The sequence below is a fragment of the Amyelois transitella genome, chromosome 13 (assembly GCF_032362555.1).
Source record: "Amyelois transitella isolate CPQ chromosome 13, ilAmyTran1.1, whole genome shotgun sequence".
Lineage (NCBI taxonomy): Eukaryota > Metazoa > Arthropoda > Insecta > Lepidoptera > Pyralidae > Amyelois > Amyelois transitella.
Genome location: NC_083516.1, coordinates 3,435,193 through 3,453,190, shown reverse-complemented (window position 1 = coordinate 3,453,190; position 17,998 = coordinate 3,435,193). Strand labels below are relative to the sequence as shown.

At 36.2% G+C, this 17,998-nt stretch overlaps 4 protein-coding genes across 4 annotated transcripts; 1 reads left to right on the top strand and 3 right to left on the bottom strand.

The window, feature by feature from the left end:
• Positions 1-266: 266 nt before the first annotated feature.
• Positions 267-6,570, bottom strand: LOC132902442 (dynein regulatory complex protein 10-like). Its single transcript, XM_060947435.1, has 10 exons — positions 6,364-6,570; positions 5,795-6,039; positions 5,035-5,142; positions 4,434-4,463; positions 4,019-4,175; positions 3,528-3,663; positions 1,786-1,935; positions 1,261-1,390; positions 843-1,013; positions 267-398 (listed from the first exon to the last, which is right to left on the bottom strand). Exons 1-10 carry the CDS (start codon positions 6,494-6,496, stop codon positions 321-323), a joined length of 1,338 nt encoding a protein of 445 aa, XP_060803418.1. The 5' UTR covers positions 6,497-6,570; the 3' UTR covers positions 267-320.
• Positions 6,571-7,311: 741 nt separating this feature from the next.
• Positions 7,312-16,622, top strand: LOC106138279 (dynein regulatory complex subunit 2). The gene is made up of 10 exons (XM_060947473.1): positions 7,312-7,343; positions 7,832-7,982; positions 8,321-8,434; positions 9,097-9,235; positions 9,556-9,779; positions 13,373-13,570; positions 14,479-14,673; positions 15,133-15,288; positions 15,929-16,158; positions 16,425-16,622. The coding sequence occupies exons 2-10, from the start codon at positions 7,851-7,853 to the stop codon at positions 16,558-16,560; spliced, it is 1,524 nt and encodes a 507-aa protein (XP_060803456.1). The 5' UTR covers positions 7,312-7,343; positions 7,832-7,850; the 3' UTR covers positions 16,561-16,622.
• On the bottom strand, positions 10,104-15,620 carry LOC132902454 (general odorant-binding protein 71). Its single transcript, XM_060947475.1, has 5 exons — positions 15,523-15,620; positions 11,149-11,652; positions 10,634-10,867; positions 10,381-10,507; positions 10,104-10,207 (listed from the first exon to the last, which is right to left on the bottom strand). Exons 2-5 carry the CDS (start codon positions 11,593-11,595, stop codon positions 10,104-10,106), a joined length of 912 nt encoding a protein of 303 aa, XP_060803458.1. The 5' UTR covers positions 11,596-11,652; positions 15,523-15,620.
• A 486-nt stretch (positions 16,623-17,108) lies between the features above and the next one.
• Positions 17,109-17,909, bottom strand: LOC106138280 (uncharacterized). The gene has a single exon (XM_013339392.2). It carries the CDS (start codon positions 17,795-17,797, stop codon positions 17,384-17,386), a length of 414 nt encoding a protein of 137 aa, XP_013194846.1. The 5' UTR covers positions 17,798-17,909; the 3' UTR covers positions 17,109-17,383.
• Between the last annotated feature and the right edge of the window lie 89 nt (positions 17,910-17,998).

Below are 17,998 nucleotides of genomic sequence, written 5' to 3'. Positions count from 1 at the left end.
GGTCCGACTAAGACGTATTCGCTTGGTTCTCTCTGGAATACATACATACATATAATCGCATCTATATCCCTTGCCGGGTAAACAAAGCCAACAGTCTTGAAAAGACTAAAAGGCCACGTTTAGCTGTTCGGCTTAATGTTTTAATTTAAAAATTAGTGCCATCATTATACTATAGTTCCGTTCAAATTTACTTCAAAATTACCTTGAATAAAAACAGCTTTATAAATTTAAAATAATTTAATAAAAATAAAGATAATGAACATGATAAACATTAAATCTAGTTAGATACACAAAAAATACGTCCAATAAAATTACAGATCTTATTTCTTCCCTCCTTTTTTCTCTGCTGCGGCGGCGGCCGCTGCGGCCGCTTGCATTTTCTTTTGTAGTTTCTTCAGCTGCATATTACCAAAAAAATATTATTCAACCGATGAATTAAGACAAATAAAAAATTACTTTGTTACTCTAAAATAAAATGTCATTATTTTATACTTAAGAATAGGTTTTAATTCTATAATATATGAGGCACCCGGTCACTAGGCAATAAATAAAAAAGTAACGCTGTATAAAATACCATACTTTTTATTTCTTCTTTCCTTTCTTGCCCTTTCCTTTTTGCTGCATGTGAGAACGTACAAAATTGTTAGATTAAAATTGATTTACAAACGCCGTTTTAGAACGTATATTATATCATCATGATTATAGTACATAAAGTAGACCATAGTAGACATAGAGTGTACCTTAAGAACAGATAATTATTTTTGCTGTGCTGTCAAACTTGTGCTTATTCATTTCTAAATTCAGACGAAAATCGTGTTTAAATCACATCTGAATTTTCTTACCCGTTTCTTCTCTGCGCGGTTCGCAAGCACCTCCCGCCATGCGGACTGTATGACCCTGGCCGCGTGCTCAATAAGGAACTTGTTCATCTTCTCCGTCATCTCTTGGTGATATTCCGCCTCTCTTTCTGCCATCAGCGGCTCGTATTCCTTATTCTGCTCAGCTAGTTTTTCCTGGATAAAAATACATATGGTTACAGCAATCGCATTCAGTTTCAATCACACATTTTCATTAAACTACTTAGTCTTATAATAAATCGTAGTATTTTCACTGCATCAAAAACAAGACTAGTCTTATGGCAAACGTACCTACAGCTAAAGCTAAGGTTTCTGTCTAAAAATTGGCAATTTATGACTTTCATTGCTACACTTCCGACAAAAGTAGAACCTCAAGCAAAAGTATGTTTTACGTTAGAATCACCTCCAATTCTTCACATTTGCGGACTTCTTCTTCATACTTCTCCGTGAACTCGTCCAGCTCCACTTGCTTATCTCCCATCTCTAAATCATATTTCTGAAGCCATGAGAGCAGCTGGGTTTCCACTTTGAACCTTAAATCGTGTATCATTTTATTAAAATCGAAATCAGGTAGTTTAATTGATTAACGTTCGAGATCGTTGTAGATAGTTATTAATCAATCATACTTATTCCATATCTTTATCTTTATTAAGTAGTTCTTGTTCCTACCAAAACAACTACTGGATTGATCGAGATCTTTTCAAAATTCTAGTTAAGTATCTAAACTGTTCAGATACAGAAATACATGAAGGTTTCTCTCAGATACAGAAATATATGAATCTTCTAGTTCCTTACTTGCTAATGTTTTGACTCCAATTTAAATAGCGTAGCAATAGTAAATTAGTAATCTAACAATTAGGTATTATGACACAAGAACAATCTCTTAAGTCTGGTCAGTGTAAATCTCATGTGTAACTTTTCAAAATACCTTCTCGCCCTTTGGTTCTTCTCTTCGATCAAATGACTTCTCAGCAAGGACTCGTATGCCTCCCGAGATTCCACCTCTTCCTCTTTCAGCATCTCTGCCTTGACTGTGTGGGCGCGTGTCGCTAGCACCATCTGGCGATCTGAATCTAGACTGTGAATTTGATTGGTTGTAATTGCGTCCATTAATTCATACTTTATTAATATGCCCGCGTAAATACGTCCACGTCTATTTTTCGTTCCCGTAGAAATTTAGCAATATTTCCTCTCCGTACACTTCCCAAACTTCTCCTCAGCTCAACGTTGACTGCCTGCCAGTCAATCGTTAAGTCAAGAGTTTCTTTGTTATTTCAAAATTTGTATACATTTTGATAAACTTAGATTTTTTAGCCTCACATATAGCGACATACATTCAGTCAGAAAAGTATCGGGAATGGATTATTTATTTATGGTTCCAAATTCAAATTTTTGTTTTTTTTGTTGTTGTTAGATTGGCACAACTGTTTTCCATTTTGGCGCGGAGTTTGAGTTGCATCTGTTGTTTACATTAAATACAGTGCTATTTTTAGTTATATCATATCTAGTGTGTATTGCTAATTTCATAATGGATAAAAACATCGAACAAAGAGTTTGTCTTAAATTTTGCATTGCCAATGGAATATCGTGTTCGGAGTCACTGAAAATGTTACAGAAGGCTTACGGTGAATCGACTTTATCAAAAACTCGTGCTTATGAGTGGTACAAAGCGTTCAAAAGCGGTCGAGATGTGATGGAAGATTTGCCTCGCTCTGGTAGGCCATCAACGTCTGCAACTGAAGTTAACATCGCAAAAGTGAAGGAAATAGTGACTGAAAATCCTCATTCACCTTTGAGTGACACCATTTCTGTATCTCACGAGTCGATCCGTACCATTTTAACTAATAATTTGGGTATGAAACATGTTGCCGCTCGGCTAGTCCCAAAAGACCTGAATTTTTTTCAAAAACTCAATCGCATGAGAGTCGCTGAGGACATGCTAGAACGAGTCAATTCCGACCCAACATTCATGAAACGCATTGTTACTGGTGACGAGACGTGGGTTTACGAGTTTGACATGCAAACTAGTCAACAAGCTTCGGAGTGGCGCCTTCCAACTGAACCGAAACCGAAAAAACCACGCCAAAGTCGTTCAAAAGTCAAAGTCATGTTGACTGTTTTCTTTGACTATCGCGGTGTTGTGCACTCGGAATTCTTGCCGGAAGGTCAAACGGTAAATAAGGAATATTATTTGAGTGTTATGCGGCGTTTAAGAGAGCAAATACGACGAAAAAGGCCAGATTTGTGGAAAGAAAATTCTTGGATTTTGCACCATGATAATGCACCTTCGCACAAGGCCATCATTGTGAACGAATTTTTAACCAAACACTCAACAAATACCATCGAGCAACCACCATATTCACCAGATATGGCTCCAGCCGACTTTTTTCTTTTTCCTAAACTCAAATTACCACTTCGTGGCACCCGTTTTCAATCGGTAGAAGACATAAAAGAGAATTCGCGGCGAGAACTGACCTCAATTCCGGAAACAGCGATTAAAAAATGTTTTGATGATTGGATTATTCGTTGGCGTAAGTGTATCGTTTCTAAAGGAGCATATTTTGAAGGTGATAAAATAAATTTGGATGAATAACAAACAGTTTGAGTATTATTGATCTTTTCCTGCTACTTTCTTGACAGAGTAGTATATTGACTGATGAAAATACTGACATTTTTTTCTGCAACTTTATAGTGGCCTCGTGATGCAAGAATGCCAGTTCTTGCTCCAGTCGCTGGATGATCTCTGCCTTGACGACCATGGTCTGCTCAAAGCGCTGATTCTCTTCTTTTATTGTTGCCGTGTATTCTGTTAATAGGAAAACATATTTTATTTAAGTGTTCGATGCTGGTCTGTTGGCGAAGAAAAACAAAGCGGGACAGCTCCTTCTCTTTTTCAAGAAAAACGCTTATAAATTTGGCCATTTTGCTAGAAAAGCAGTAACTTTCTTCATGGATTATAATGACCATCACTGAATTTCAATTTCATAGCCATCCATTTAGACATGGATTTCCAAAATATTGGACTAGACTACTAGTAACTCATGTTCTGTTACGGGATTAGGGAAGAAGACGTGTGTATGCGTGAGTGAATTAAATTGTGAGCTGAAAAATTACTTAATTAAATTAATTTATAATCGATTGCCCGAGTTATTTGTGCCTACCATTAATATGTCCAATGAGTCTTTCATTGGAGCCCTCAAGTTTCCTGGTGCTGATTTTAGCAGCAAGCTCATCAGCAGCTGTGGTACTCATCTGGATTATCATCAGCTCCCTGAACTGTTCCAATGTCAGGAGATAACCAAAGCCGTCCGTAGGTATCTAGCAATAAAGACATAATAAGTTTATTCTAATTCACAACATAATTGTGACCATTGTTAAATAAGTAACTAAACTGGATATATAATAAAACAGAGAAACCTAGCTAGTTTTTTTATACTTCTTTTACAGTTTGTATGGGTTAAAAACATATTATATAAATAAACGGCACAATTGTAAGGTAGATAACATAAAGGTATTCTAAAAATTAAGTTGGGAGCTAAAATTAGGTAGGTACTTGGGTAACAGATAAAATCTTACCTCCCCAGTTTTTTCATACTGTATTTTCATCTGAAAATAATACGATATTGTCATTAGTCAACAGCATTTATCGAGTTACCCAAATTACTGCGAATTCGCAACATACACGAACTGCTACTACACGCAATAGAGTTCGTCCAGTACCTACCTACAGGGCATCGATGTACAGTGTACAGAGTAACATGACGTGCGGTTGCCAAACAAGTAACTAAACAATACCGTATATACTTACCTCCTATCTATTTGGAAATAAATTATCATTCATTCATTATATCTCTTTTTATTTCAAACTCAAAAATCATAAAAATCTAACAATCATATAGTCCTCCATATGTCCCATCCATAAATCCATAAATAATTATTAGGTATTCTTATTTCTTCCGCGGCAACCTCCCTCCCGCCTCCGTGAACCGGAAATGAAAGTGATAAATGTACAGATACTTAGTTCATAAATTTTCTTCCAACTATACCTAATATAAGTAGGTATATTCAGAAAATCACGTCCATTGATACCTTTCATTTGGACTTTCAGAGAGGAAAGAATGTTTAATAGACTGGATTTACGTAACAATACTTACAACAATGGCAACTTGAGTCTTACCTCTCGAACTATGTCTTCCACTTTCGGTTTCAGTTCAGGGTAGCTGTTCAAGATGTACATCAAATGACCCAGTTCTGGGTTGAGTCGATTCTTCAGTGAAGTATCACCCTAAAAAATTCCGTTATAATAAGAAATGTAAACTGAAAACTGATAATTAAAAGGGCATACATTAATATAAATTATAGGAGGGGTAGGCAGAGAATACATCGTTCCACTTGCCACGATCTCTACATACTTCCTTCGCTTCATCCTTCATTCATAACTCTCTTCATACAAGCTTGGCGGTTTCGGGTACTCTTGACCTGACCCTTTACCATATAATTATGTTAACTGCGGCAAATTTTCAATAACAAATAATCCTGTTGTTATCATAGGAAGATACTGAAGATTACCATGTCAGAAAGGCAGCCTATCATGAAAAAGTATTTTAAAATGTTTTCACAACATGGTTCTTTGAACTTGATTGAAGATACTAAGTAAACGATGTGATCAGGAATGAAAAACTAAGTTTTTATCTACTTATATAAAAAAATCAGGTATATAAAGCTCCTACGTGACTGAGTGACTAACTAACTGACTGATTGACAGACAACACACAGCCCAAACCGCTGGGTCTAAAAATTTTTAAGTTCCTTTTGTGATATAGGGGGCCACTAAGAGAGGACTTCCCAAAATTCCCATGGGAGCGGGATAAAATTATTTTATTAAGCAGGCGAAGCTGCGGCGGACGTCGTCTACTGTAGGTATAAAGTAAACATACAGCTTGAATATCTTCCATAGCAGCCATATTCAACAAGCTGGTTGAGAAAAGCGGATTGTCATATTGTTCGAAGATGAATGTCAAGTCTTCCATGCTATTGGCGGAGAGTATGGAGTCCAGCGTCTTGTATTCCTCCACTAGTGCTGGTAAACATATCGCTAATTTTGTTTTGTACACCGCCTCGTCCAGGATCTTTGTGATTCGCTCAGCCTGGATGTGGCATTCTAGGTCTATGGGGGACGCGGCTAGAACGAAAAAAAAGAAACATCTATTTGCAATCATGATTATGGGTGGTGTTTCAGTTATATAAGTACCATCAATAACTTTAGTTCAGGGGAAGGCAAAGACGTATGTAACTTGGTCAAAACGGAGACGTCTTATTGAAACCGGAAGGTCAGGTCAATACAATAGTTCCCTACCGACGAGCTCGTACATAGAGAATGCTGAATGTGGTTGAATCCAAATAAATTTGCAGAGATCGAGGCAAGTAGTAAATTTTTTATTTTGGTATGAATAAAATTATTTCCAACGACAACTACGTAGTAATAGGTACTTGTAAGAAAACATACCATTATCCTTCGTCAAATCTCTGTCCTTATCAGTTCCAGCACTGGCCGCAGACCTGCTGCTCCCAGTCTTAGACCCACTTTCTGAATATGTGGAGGGGGACTGCAGAGTCCCGGCTGACGATTGAGTCTCCATTCAATATGAGATATTAGAACACTAATTCGGCTAAGATTATGAGCACCGCATATCAACCAAAACACCAACAAGACAAGAGACCTTTGATTAGACATTAAATAACATACATTTGTTGCTATGGTAACAATATTGTCTAGTAGTCATGGTTATAAATGAGGTTTTTTCCGAATCAAATGAAGGGTATTACGCACAGCTAACACGTAATTTAGATATTTTCACAATGAACCTTACGTCACTAGAGTTAAGATCCATGATTATTCAAATTTTTCAAATCTAAGCAAAGTACACATCGCAAACAAATAGGTATTATAATTTACCTAAGTTAACTATATCCTGCTGGATAAAAATTTTTTTAGACAATATTCTAGATTACTTCTCAGTTAAATGGATTTTGAAGACGTTTCTACATACATACATACATATAATCACGTTTATATCCCTTGCGGGGTAGACAGAGCCAATAGTTTAAGTCTCAGTCTCTGAAAAGACTGATAGGCCACGTTCAGCTGCTTGGCTTAATGATAGAATTGAGATTCTAGTAGTGACAGGTTGCTAGCCCATCCCCTAAAAGTAGAATGCCAAGTATTTTAGACGTTTCTATTAATTAAAAAATATTACATGGAAAACCGATCTAAAAATGGTTTATTAGCCATTAAGTTAAATTGCAGAGGTATCTTTATTAAACTGATGAACGTGGAAAAGGGAATTCTAAAGAAGGTTATATTCAGCGATGAGTTTATTTTGCCAACACTATCAATTTACACCCCACTTCGTTACCTAGTCAGAGTTTGTTCAATATTCCATCTTATCTAGCATTTAGCACTATAAGTTCGAAACTCTGCTAAAGGTAAGTCAAATATTCATAAATTCTTTATTTGAGTTAAACTTCAGAAAACTCAGTAAAAACTTGATTTTTATTTGGTACAAAAGTACAACTCAGGTGTTAACCGTTTAATATTTTGCGTGTTATGCTTTGAGTAAAGTGTTATGGGATATCTTTTACTATTTAACGATACAACATATTTTTAAAATTCAAATACCTAAAGATAAACATTCAAGACCCAGAACAATCAGAAATAGTCCGTTTTTCATTATGCCTTACATAATCTTACATACATACACACATATGTTCACGTCTATATCCCTTGCGGGGTAGACAGAGCCAACAGTCTTGAAAGGACTGAATGGTCACGTTCAGCTATTTGGCTTAATGATAGAATTGAGATTCAAATAGTGACAGTTTGCTAGCCCATCGCCTAAAAAAGAATCCCAAGTTTGTAAGCCTATCCCTTAATAATAATTACATAATCTTATGTCTAAATATTTGTTTTACAGCGAAAAAATAAAAGCCAAAATGGGGAAAAAGGGGGTTAACAAGTTAGCCAAGATGTCGGATGAGGAGCGGGTGCGCTACCTTCAGCACCGCGCTGACATGGAGGAGGAGGCTCGTCGGAGGAAGAGGGAACTCATCGCGAGATTCATCAAGGTGGGAATTACATTTTTCCTTCCCAGCATGTTCACTCTGGCAGATCGTTTTCAAGGACTAGTATGTTCCCACTGATAAATAATTTTCAGAGTCATAATAAAGATTTTATTGGGGAACAGGTAAGATAGAGAGGGAAGTACGACTTGTAAGCTAAGCCTACACATAGTTTTTTTGCATCTGCCGTCTTAAATACTGAGTAGATTCAAAACCAGGAGAAACCAAAGCGCAGACATTCTCTTGTAACTTTATTTTACACGACTCATTATAAATACTTAGTCTGAAACTGTTCAAATACGTTATCAATTTTATATAATAAATGATCTGTGAGCTTGTTTCAGAATAAATTGGATAAAGAAGAAGCTTACAGTCGAATGAACACGGCAAAAATAAACCAAGAGTGGAGATATATTTTACGAAAAGTAAAATGTAAGCAAATGGCACTGGATATTCAGGTAAAAATTAAGGCGATAATGTCAAATGTAGAATAGAATACATCTTTATTTAATCTTCCTTTGTTTTAAGTTTTATCGGGTACCTACATTACTTACCGTGCTTTTGTTTCCTAACATTATTTGTAGTTCTTTCCTGTGAAGAATTTAAATTTTTTTATGTTTATGTAAAAAATCTTATATTAAAACAATCGTTTCAAATAATATCTTAATCTTATACATACATACATACATACATGAAAATCACGCCTCTTTCCCGGAGGGGTAGGCAGAGACTACCTCTTTCCACTTGCCACGATCTCTGCATACTTCCTTAATCTTATCATTAAATAAATAAACAAAATAAATAAATATACATATATGGGACAAATTACACAGATTGAATTACCTTCAAAGTTAGTTCGAAACTTATATTATGAGATACTAACACAACGATACTATATTTTATATATATATATATACATAAATAAATATATATATATATATAAACATCCAAGACCCAGCCCAATTAGAGAGAGTTCTCATCATGCCCTGGCTGCGATTCGAACCCGGGACCTCCGTTTTCACAAACAAGCGTAGCCACAGAGGCCGTCAAGACCACTTTAAATCTGTATACTAGTATAAGTAACATGGAATAATTTTCTGATATGCATTCTGTCATCCAGGGGATGGTATCCAGCTTCAACTTCATGATCGAGCGCAAAGACCGCCTCCTGAAATCTCTGGTGAAAGCCATCGAGGACTCCGACGATCAGCACAGACGGGCATTTCAAGCGCACACGGAGACGCTGAGTTATTTCCTGAGTAAGTAGGATACCTACCTACTTATCTATCCACGACAGAGATTTGTTACAGCTTCATCGATTGTAGGTAGGTACACACAAATACAAATATTTCAGTTTTTTTATTTGTTTGTTTCATCTGTACATTATATCGTGGTTTCAACAAGTAAAGGATTCATTTAGTCATACAGATATTGACAATTACTGTTGATGTTAATATACACTTGAAAGCATAAAAGATATATTTTTTTAAATTTCATATTTAACACCAATTAAATATGTTTTTTTGTTACACATTCTCACGAAGTCTATGGCGAAAGCATTTTTTTTTTTCTTTTGCAGATATCGGCACTCGGCGTTTAGACAAACTTCAAGCAGAATATGATTTGCAAAAGAATACTCTTCTAGAAAACTGGGATAAGGAAGAGTTGGATATTAACGAAAAACAAGAACGCGCAGAATTCAAGCTGAAAATCATAACTTACAAACAAGATTGTGACTTTCAGGCCTTTAAGAAAGAAATGGAGCTGCTAAGGGCTACAGCCAAGAATGATGCTAGGCTAGAGGTAAATGAAATTTATTTTTCTGGTTGGGGGTTTCTGTTACTCAAGCAGCAATTACCTCTTTATGATGTTAGTTTTAACGAAACGCTTTTATGTAAGAATAATCAAAATAATCAATAAAACGGATCAGAAAAATAAGTACCTACCTACTTTACAAATTAATTACGATTTTTGATGAGCCATCAATCAAACCATAATGGCATCAATGAATGAAATAGGGAAAGTATTTGTTAAATATAAAACAAGATAATGTCACTAGTATGGTATATTTTTCAAGATTATTGATATATCACACATATGAATAAAACATTATAAAATGTAGGCAAATTAGAACTTTAGGTCATCTTTCCAATCATCACAGTTGCTACGCCCTTTCTCTGATAAGCACATCATTAGATTTTTTGCAAAATCACATTTGTCTTCTGTATTTTCTGAAAAAAACATTCACAAATATTCGTTACTAACAGTCAAGTCAGCATGGATAAGTTGAACTTCCGCTTTTTACAACGCACAAGCAAGCAAATGATAATTGTCATTTTTGTTCATAATTGAGTCTTCGTGCGAAAATTTAAACTTTCCTTTTTATCAGTTACTTTTAACTTACCATTTTCAAGGATTTGGAAACATTCCTCGATCGACTCCTGCAGAAAATCTCTCAAATCCTCGTTTTTCACGTCCTTTGTAAGAACGTGAGTAACTAAATATTTATCTGGCATACCGCTGTCGCCTATCTGGAAGTACAAGGAATTGAGTGTCGTCTTACTTTATATTAAACTTGAGATGTTTTCTGGATTGTTAGGTACTTAAGCGTCACAACCGTTAATAAAAAAGAAAATATTTTGTAGGCAAATACTTGCCATCTCCAAGTTTTCAAGGAAGCAATGTAAGGCGCAGGCCTTAGCGTCTTCGTCCCTACTGGAGTTTTTGCTTGTGTTTCTGTCGTCGTTTCGGTAATTATCATCATATTCAGTAGGCTTTTGTGCATTTGGGTTGTACTGGCTGCGATGGCCTGAATTGATCTCTTTGCGTTTGTCTCTCCTGAACCTTCGAGGTGTCTGCGTTGAGGAGTAAAAGCTGTCGCGAGGCATGTCCTAGAAATAATATTTCAAACTTAGATTCATTGGAACAGTGTGCTCCATTTCCAAGGAGAATCGTAATAGGGCCGATAGCAGACCATCATTAGTTTGATAAATAATTTCACAATAATCATGTTAAATATCACTCAGTCTTATGAAGATTGTAGGCTGTGTCTACGCCGTAAAGGATAAAGACGTGATATATGTATCTAATATCACTTTGTTACATATATCACGTTGTTTTGAAATCGCCTACCACAGCCATTAAGTATATCAACTTTGGTAATAGTACTTACACTTCCATAATCATCGTTTGAAAAGTCATCTCTTCCATTAAGGCGATATCTATCTATTTCTTCATCCTGATACCCCATCCTGTTTCTTGCGCCCATACCATTATTATCCATTCTATCATCCCTACCATACATATCATTATCTCTACTCCCAAATCTTTCGTTTCTATTACTAGACCTGTCATTACTACCGATCCTGTCGTCTCTATTGCCTATTCTACCATCTCTGCTGTTCATTCTGTCGTCTCTACTTCCCATCCTGTCATTTCCACTGCCGAATCTGTCACTCCTACTTCCCATTCTATCACCCCTATTCTTGTCATTGCTACTTCGACTATCCCTGTCCCATTCTCTCTGTCCATATCCACGAGCGTCGTTCCAGTCTTGGTCACTGGAATATCTTCGAGAGTCACTGGAGTTTCTGCCGTCTTGTTTATTCAAACAGTTCATGTAAATAGTCCTCAACTCGTCCTCTTTCGGTCCTCCATCCGACCGACAGTTGAGAGCCTGTCATAAGAATTGACTTGAATATTATGCATTTGTTTAAGAATTTGCTTTATTGAGGTTTAGTCCTTGTTTTTTCATTTTGATTTTAATGCTTATTTTATCTACAACAAAAAATCGGTGATGCGTAATGTTAAATACTCACATCACAGTATAAAAATAACAAAGAGACAACAAATACGTATAATTTGAAACACATGTTTAAGATCGCAGTGGCCGCAGCACTGCCGCGCGGCTATGAGAACAACCTATATAAAAGCAGCACGCTTCACTACTCCTCTATACAAAGGCTCGAAACATTGAGCTTTCAAGCTAATATCAATAATCACCGTGTATAGTGCGTGCACTAAATTGTGCTACGTTTCGTTGATATTAAACGAAAGTACCGATTCGGTACAAAATGTAGCCATTTTCTGTACTCGAATACCTACTGGTTCCAAGCAAGGACCATATAATTATTATTAGTAAAGAAACCTCTTTTTGTTATTTCAAGTGTGTGTTCCCCATTTCACGTAGGTCCGCTAAAGGCAGCTTGAAAGCACCTTAGTGACATCAGCCTGGCCTTGGTAAATTGATATGTGAAAGTTGTTCATGTTTTTTCCAACGACGTTCACAACGTGGAGCGGCGTGGACCTTCTCTAATTTGTGGGAGCTGACACACCGAAAAGCAAAATAAGCTAATGCTCATTAGTAAGTTAGTGGCTAGGATACATTAAATAAAGGCTGCACACGTTTTTATTGAACGAACTACTCAGTATCCCAATTGTCATTGCCATTGTTAACACCGTGATCCATAAGTCACGGTAGCAGAAATTGTATGGCCACAGCGGCAGGAGGCAGCTCGTCAAAGTAAGCGGAAACCACAGTAATTGCTGGTAAATGTGACGTGAGATGGACGTGACCGATCGGAAATGGCGAGGATGCTGCTATTTTATTACGAAACTGGGCCCATAATATGTGTATGTTTACCACGAGTAGTGTACCTACACTACTCTACTTAAAAATTTGGGACTATTTTCGGCGATAGACAAGCATATTCTGCCACTCGGCTGAATCGGCACTAATGACTTTTTTCAAAGTTACATTAGTTTGAATACTAACCGATGCTCTTACGGTGAGGGAAAACATCGCGAGGATACCTGCACATTCAGGCAATTGGATGTAACCATGGATCCAATACGGGTTATGTTTACCAGCAAAGGTTGCGGATGTCAGTTGGGAGTTGCTTCGTGTAAAAACCTGACTCACCCAATCCAGAGTCCAAGGTCAAAGGTATACTCTGGGCTCCTCTCCAGAGGTCAGGACTACAGCTAGGAGAAAGAAGACAAGCATCTGCCACTATATAGGTACCTTCCCATGCGAGAAGAGACTAAACTGTATAGCAATTTCATTTTTGAGTTCTAACTAAACGTGGCATAGCACATATGCAGCTTGTTGCCGCAACTTAAACAATGTTTGCTCGGGGCGACAATGGTTCTGATCCGACTACGATTAAATGGTCTTTATTATGGTTTCAATAAGAATAAGATATGTATTCATGTTCCAAGGCAATCTCTGAGATAAAAAAAATATAATATTCTTGCAGAAGAAAGGCAGTCTGGCATTCTACGTGAAAGCAATGAGGCGAATGAACTGATGTATTAAGCTAGATCACTTTTTTCTCGTGTCTTACTTAATGGTTTCTTTCCTACTCATGCCGATACTTGGTAATTTTAAATTTTAGCATGAAGAAGAATTGCGCAGTTTCTGCCGCCCAAAGCAGCTAGAGATTGAGGGATACTGGGTTAAACTTCGGGATGTGTACAATGGTTACTTGGAGAAACATAATCCCATCATGGCGCACTATCAGAGTCTAAGAGAGAAGGATGATTTCTACCGACGTGATATTGCCCGAAACGATGCTCATATACAACAGACAGCGGTAAAGAATTATTGTGATGACTTGCTCATTTTTGCGTATTGCAATTGCTACCTATCCACCTCTCTTTCAACTTTTATCATCTGATTTCCAATAAAAACATGCACAATTCAGTTTTAAGACAATTTCTATGCATTTATTGTATTTAAAGCGACATCAATACAAGTCAGCCTGTCACTATTATTTATAGTATAGGTAGGCTTATCGCATTAAACAAAAACGATAACGTTAGCACGGTACCTAACATACTACGAATTAATAACTAGCTATTGATTCTATTTTGAACACGTAGGTTTAACTAGCAATAAAAATGAATTATGCATGGTCTTGTTGTTGGGTTTTGGCTATACAAGTTCTTAACTGCGACAGAAGAGAGTGATATTGTTGAAAAACATAAATTAATTAAATTTGCTTACCAACATTGACCAACAACCCTTCGATTGAACCTCTAGAATAATAGTTATGATTCTTTCGTTTGATTCTCTGAAGATAAAATAATGTCTGATTTTTGATCCTGAAGATACAATAATGCCCCAACCATAGGTAGTCTTTTTTCCCTATATTTATTCATAGTGTTGTAAGATAAACAAATATCAAATGGAAAAAGATCGCTGTGTTGTCGCAGTGCGCAGTGGTAGGTACTTCATGAATGACCGACGTCCCCGGAAGACCAGCGTCGGGGTGTTGTAAAATGCCTCGACACAAGCTGAGTGGACGTCGGATTAGTATTACAATTTAGGCAAATGTTTGTTTTTACTTTAACTAAGAACTTTAGTGTAAGATATATTTGTGTGATCCTAATAAACTTTTATTCATTTATTCATTCATCCAATCCCCTATCCAGGCGTATGGGTTCATTATTTGCACATGGCTTAAGTGTTATTCATTGTCAATAACATTTTATTTTGCAGGAAAACCTAATGAACCTACAAAAAGAGTGGGTGCGAAATACCAATACCATAGCTATGAAGTTGAAAAAGATGGCGCAACATAAGGAAGAATTGTCCAAACGTTATTGGCAGTTAAAAAAGCACTCAAAACAGGAGCTGAATAAGGGTGGGGAAAGGCTGGCCCTTATGGTGGATGCTAGTCAAGGAGCGATTAAGGTAAGCTGGTAGTATTTATAATTTCTTGCGTAAACTGTCTTCTTCTAAAATTGTTACAAATTAAACAAATTCGTTAATCAAAACCATTTTAAATATTTCTAGGTAGGTACCTAATATAGGTACCTACCGCTGAACGTGGCCTTTCAGCCTTGACTATTGGTTCAATCAAATCAGTAAGGGATAAAGACGTGAATAAATAATGTATGCATGTCAATTTGATGGCAATAAGATTTAGGCAAAAAAACGTAATCTTTATTAGTAAGGTAAAAAAAATCGAGATCTCCCCTTAGAGTATTTACGTTCTCCCGGAGTCATTGTTACGATTGAATAGAATTAGGTATTTTTCTCATGTTATTTTAAAACCAACCCTACTCTTAGTGGAACCAAAAATGACGATAGACAATCAGGTAAAATGTACGATTTATTCGCGTACTTGTGTAATTTTTCAACATCTTTCAGCGTATGGAAGAAGTCAAAGAGAAATTAGATAAAATTTTACAAATGGAAGAGATATGTCGCAAATTCGAGCACACGGACGACGAGGTTGTAAAAGACTCTGAAAGCGACGATGGATTTTTGTCATTAGAGTTCCAAAACTTGGATGGTGCGATGATTGTGAGTTTCTCAAACTATCTATGCTCAAACATAATTAGACTGTTCACTTAGTGAGAGAGTCTATCACGAAACTACATTAGATGTTTTATAAGGTAACCAAAATAAATTGTACCTGATGATGACGCTGCTCAAGCTTTATTATTAAGTAATAACTACACAACAAAAAACACTTTTCAACAAGATCCGTCCGTTTCAATTAATTTCAGTCAAGGGTCAGCTAGAAAACAAATTCACTTTTTTTCAAATTCTGCCCGGCTTATCCTACTACTTTTTTAAAAGTTAATTTTTATAATGGTACAGACTTAGAAAAAGACTATTATTTAAAGACCACCATATCTATTTCATTTTTTATTGTTTTGTTTCTGATCCTATCTGTATGTCTATCCTATATGATTGATAGTACCTATTAGACATCTACAATTCATCCTGATATCAAAATATGACTGTTACATGATTTAAGCGGCATCAAGTAATGAATAGCAACAGTAGTATGTCTAATAACGAATATTATTAAGAGATGGCGACGCGACACAATTTTTGCATCACTTTGTTTACTATTATTTTTAAACATATGCAGAAACTTAATTTAAATTCTTAAAGGACTAATATATATCAGGCACTTTTATGTTTTACCTTTCAGAAAGAATGTAAGGAATACAGCAAAATGGAGAAGTTTATTTTGAAGGCAAACCGTGTGAAGGTACAAACGCTTTGTCTGAAGGCAGAGAAAGCTAAGTTAGTCAAGGACAATACACAGCTTAAGCTTTATATTAAGAGATATTTAACAGAACTGGCGCTAAGGGGCGTGGATAGACCTCTCAGTGTGAAAATACAGGGTGTCCAGAAGATAGATGGAACTGGAAAAGTGTTGTAAGTACTACATAACATTACATACATATCTTAAGAACACTACAAGGAATCATTTAAAAAAATTAATTAATAATTTTAATAATAAATCTAAATGGTGGTCTACTAGGTTGATATAAAACTCTTTCATTACCCAGTGATTGACAAACGAGATATACCACTTGATCTAGAGGCTTACGAAAACCAGAAATTTGCGATAACCAGAATTTGTTTGATTTGCTTGTATTAATTTTATAAACTGAAAGCATGATTATTATACGATTTTACAGAAATCGTCCAGTGACTTGCATAGAAGGAGCCTTGTCTAATGCTGTACAACATGAAAAGCGTATGAGGACATTAGACAAGAAAAACAAAGAGATAGGTGGAGTGAGGGCATACCCCAGAGTTCAATGCTGGATGTAGTGTTTTAATAATGTAATGTAATAGAAATAGCACATCTTTATGTTGAATAGTTTGAAAACAACATACATACATATAATCACGTCTATATCCCTTGCGGGGTAGACAGAGCCAACAGTCCTGAGCGGACTGATAGGCCACGTTCAGCTATTTGGCTTTAAGATAGAATTGAGATTCGAATAGTGACAAGTTGCTAGCCTATCGCCTAAAAAAAGAATCTCAAGTTTGTAAGCCTATCCCTTAGTCGCCTTTTACGACATCCATGGGAAAGAGATGGAGTGGTCCTATTCTTTTTTGAATTGGTGCCGGGAACCACACGGCACTGAAATTGAAAACAAATTACATTTTAACCTCTCTAGTTTTGTGATTCATATTGTGACTAAATAAGTAAGATTAATTTAATCCCTCCTTATTTGTAGTAGATAGTATAATATGTAATTATAATGTAAGCCAGACTTTCTGAATCCATTTTCAATAAACAATAATACATTTCTTAGCGAATGGACGTCATTAATCATTTAAGCTTATTTTTATTCAATAATAAATAAACATTTATTTGAAATAAGTATTTTATTAAAAACAATAACTATATTAACCTGTGACATGTGCCAATTTCAGACTAAGGAATAATCTTCATAAACATTAGATCCAAGTCAGGGCTTGGGATGCACCATGGGTTAATACATATACAGTAACAACAGTAACAAAACAAACTATTTTAGCAATGGAAGCACTTGTAGAATATTGTTCAGAGTAAAACTTCACTTTAAAATATTCTGCAAGATACCTTTAGCAAGTTCTTATATTACAACATATCCAAAACAAATTACTCCATAGGTTCTACACCAGCCATGTAGTTATCTTCACCCAAATTCCAAGGATCATCTAGAGCAGCTAGTAGCCTTGCCAACCCTTTGTGACCTTCTGTGTCTATATTCTTGCACATTTCTTGAGAAAATGGGACATACTCATCACAAAGAACACTCTTGCCTTGAGATACTCCATAAACTTCATACCAACCCTCCAAGGGCTCATCAAGCGGCCTCTTCACCCTTACTAAAACTTCTTGATCGTCGACTGTCTTTATATAGAAACCTTCGCTTGCAGATACCTTAGTAACTTTCCCCCAAAGAGCTACTTTCGCGCCATTTTTCTGTTGCAAGTTACCGGCAGTTACATATGGAATAAATTCGTCGTTGTCCGGGAACTGGCTATCTTCAAATTCATCGTGGTCTCCCATTTTGATGATCTTACTTGTAGATTTACAGTTGGTCTTTTAATAAATTTTATTAAAAGGGCGAACTCGACTTTTGTTTGCTTTAATTCTTTGAATTGCTTTGAATTGAATCAAATCAAATGTCAACTCAACATTGTCAACCAAACCAAACGTCAACGTCAATGTCAGTATATGCTAACATTGAAAAGAGGACAGAAGTGAGCG

What these genes read in the sequence shown, in the direction of transcription:
- LOC132902442 (XM_060947435.1), bottom strand. Translation starts at nt 6,496, where the DNA reads ATGGAGACTCAATCGTCAGCCGGGACTCTGCAGTCCCCCTCCACATAT. An exon ending in TGGAAGACATAGTTCGAGAG is followed by an intron (nt 4,464 to 5,034) that starts GTAAGACTCAAG and finishes TATTATTTTCAG; the next exon opens with ATGAAAATACAGTATGAAAA. An exon ending in AGTATGAAAAAACTGGGGAG is followed by an intron (nt 4,176 to 4,433) that starts GTAAGATTTTAT and finishes CTTTATTGCTAG; the next exon opens with ATACCTACGGACGGCTTTGG.
- LOC106138279 (XM_060947473.1), top strand. Translation starts at nt 7,851, where the DNA reads ATGGGGAAAAAGGGGGTTAACAAGTTAGCCAAGATGTCGGATGAGGAG. An exon ending in AGAATGATGCTAGGCTAGAG is followed by an intron (nt 9,780 to 13,372) that starts GTAAATGAAATT and finishes TTTAAATTTTAG; the next exon opens with CATGAAGAAGAATTGCGCAG. An exon ending in ACTTGGATGGTGCGATGATT is followed by an intron (nt 15,289 to 15,928) that starts GTGAGTTTCTCA and finishes TTTACCTTTCAG; the next exon opens with AAAGAATGTAAGGAATACAG.
- LOC132902454 (XM_060947475.1), bottom strand. Translation starts at nt 11,595, where the DNA reads ATGAACTGTTTGAATAAACAAGACGGCAGAAACTCCAGTGACTCTCGA. An exon ending in CAAACGATGATTATGGAAGT is followed by an intron (nt 10,868 to 11,148) that starts GTAAGTACTATT and finishes TATTATTTCTAG; the next exon opens with GACATGCCTCGCGACAGCTT. An exon ending in TCCTTGAAAACTTGGAGATG is followed by an intron (nt 10,508 to 10,633) that starts GCAAGTATTTGC and finishes TTGTACTTCCAG; the next exon opens with ATAGGCGACAGCGGTATGCC.
- LOC106138280 (XM_013339392.2), bottom strand. Translation starts at nt 17,797, where the DNA reads ATGGGAGACCACGATGAATTTGAAGATAGCCAGTTCCCGGACAACGAC.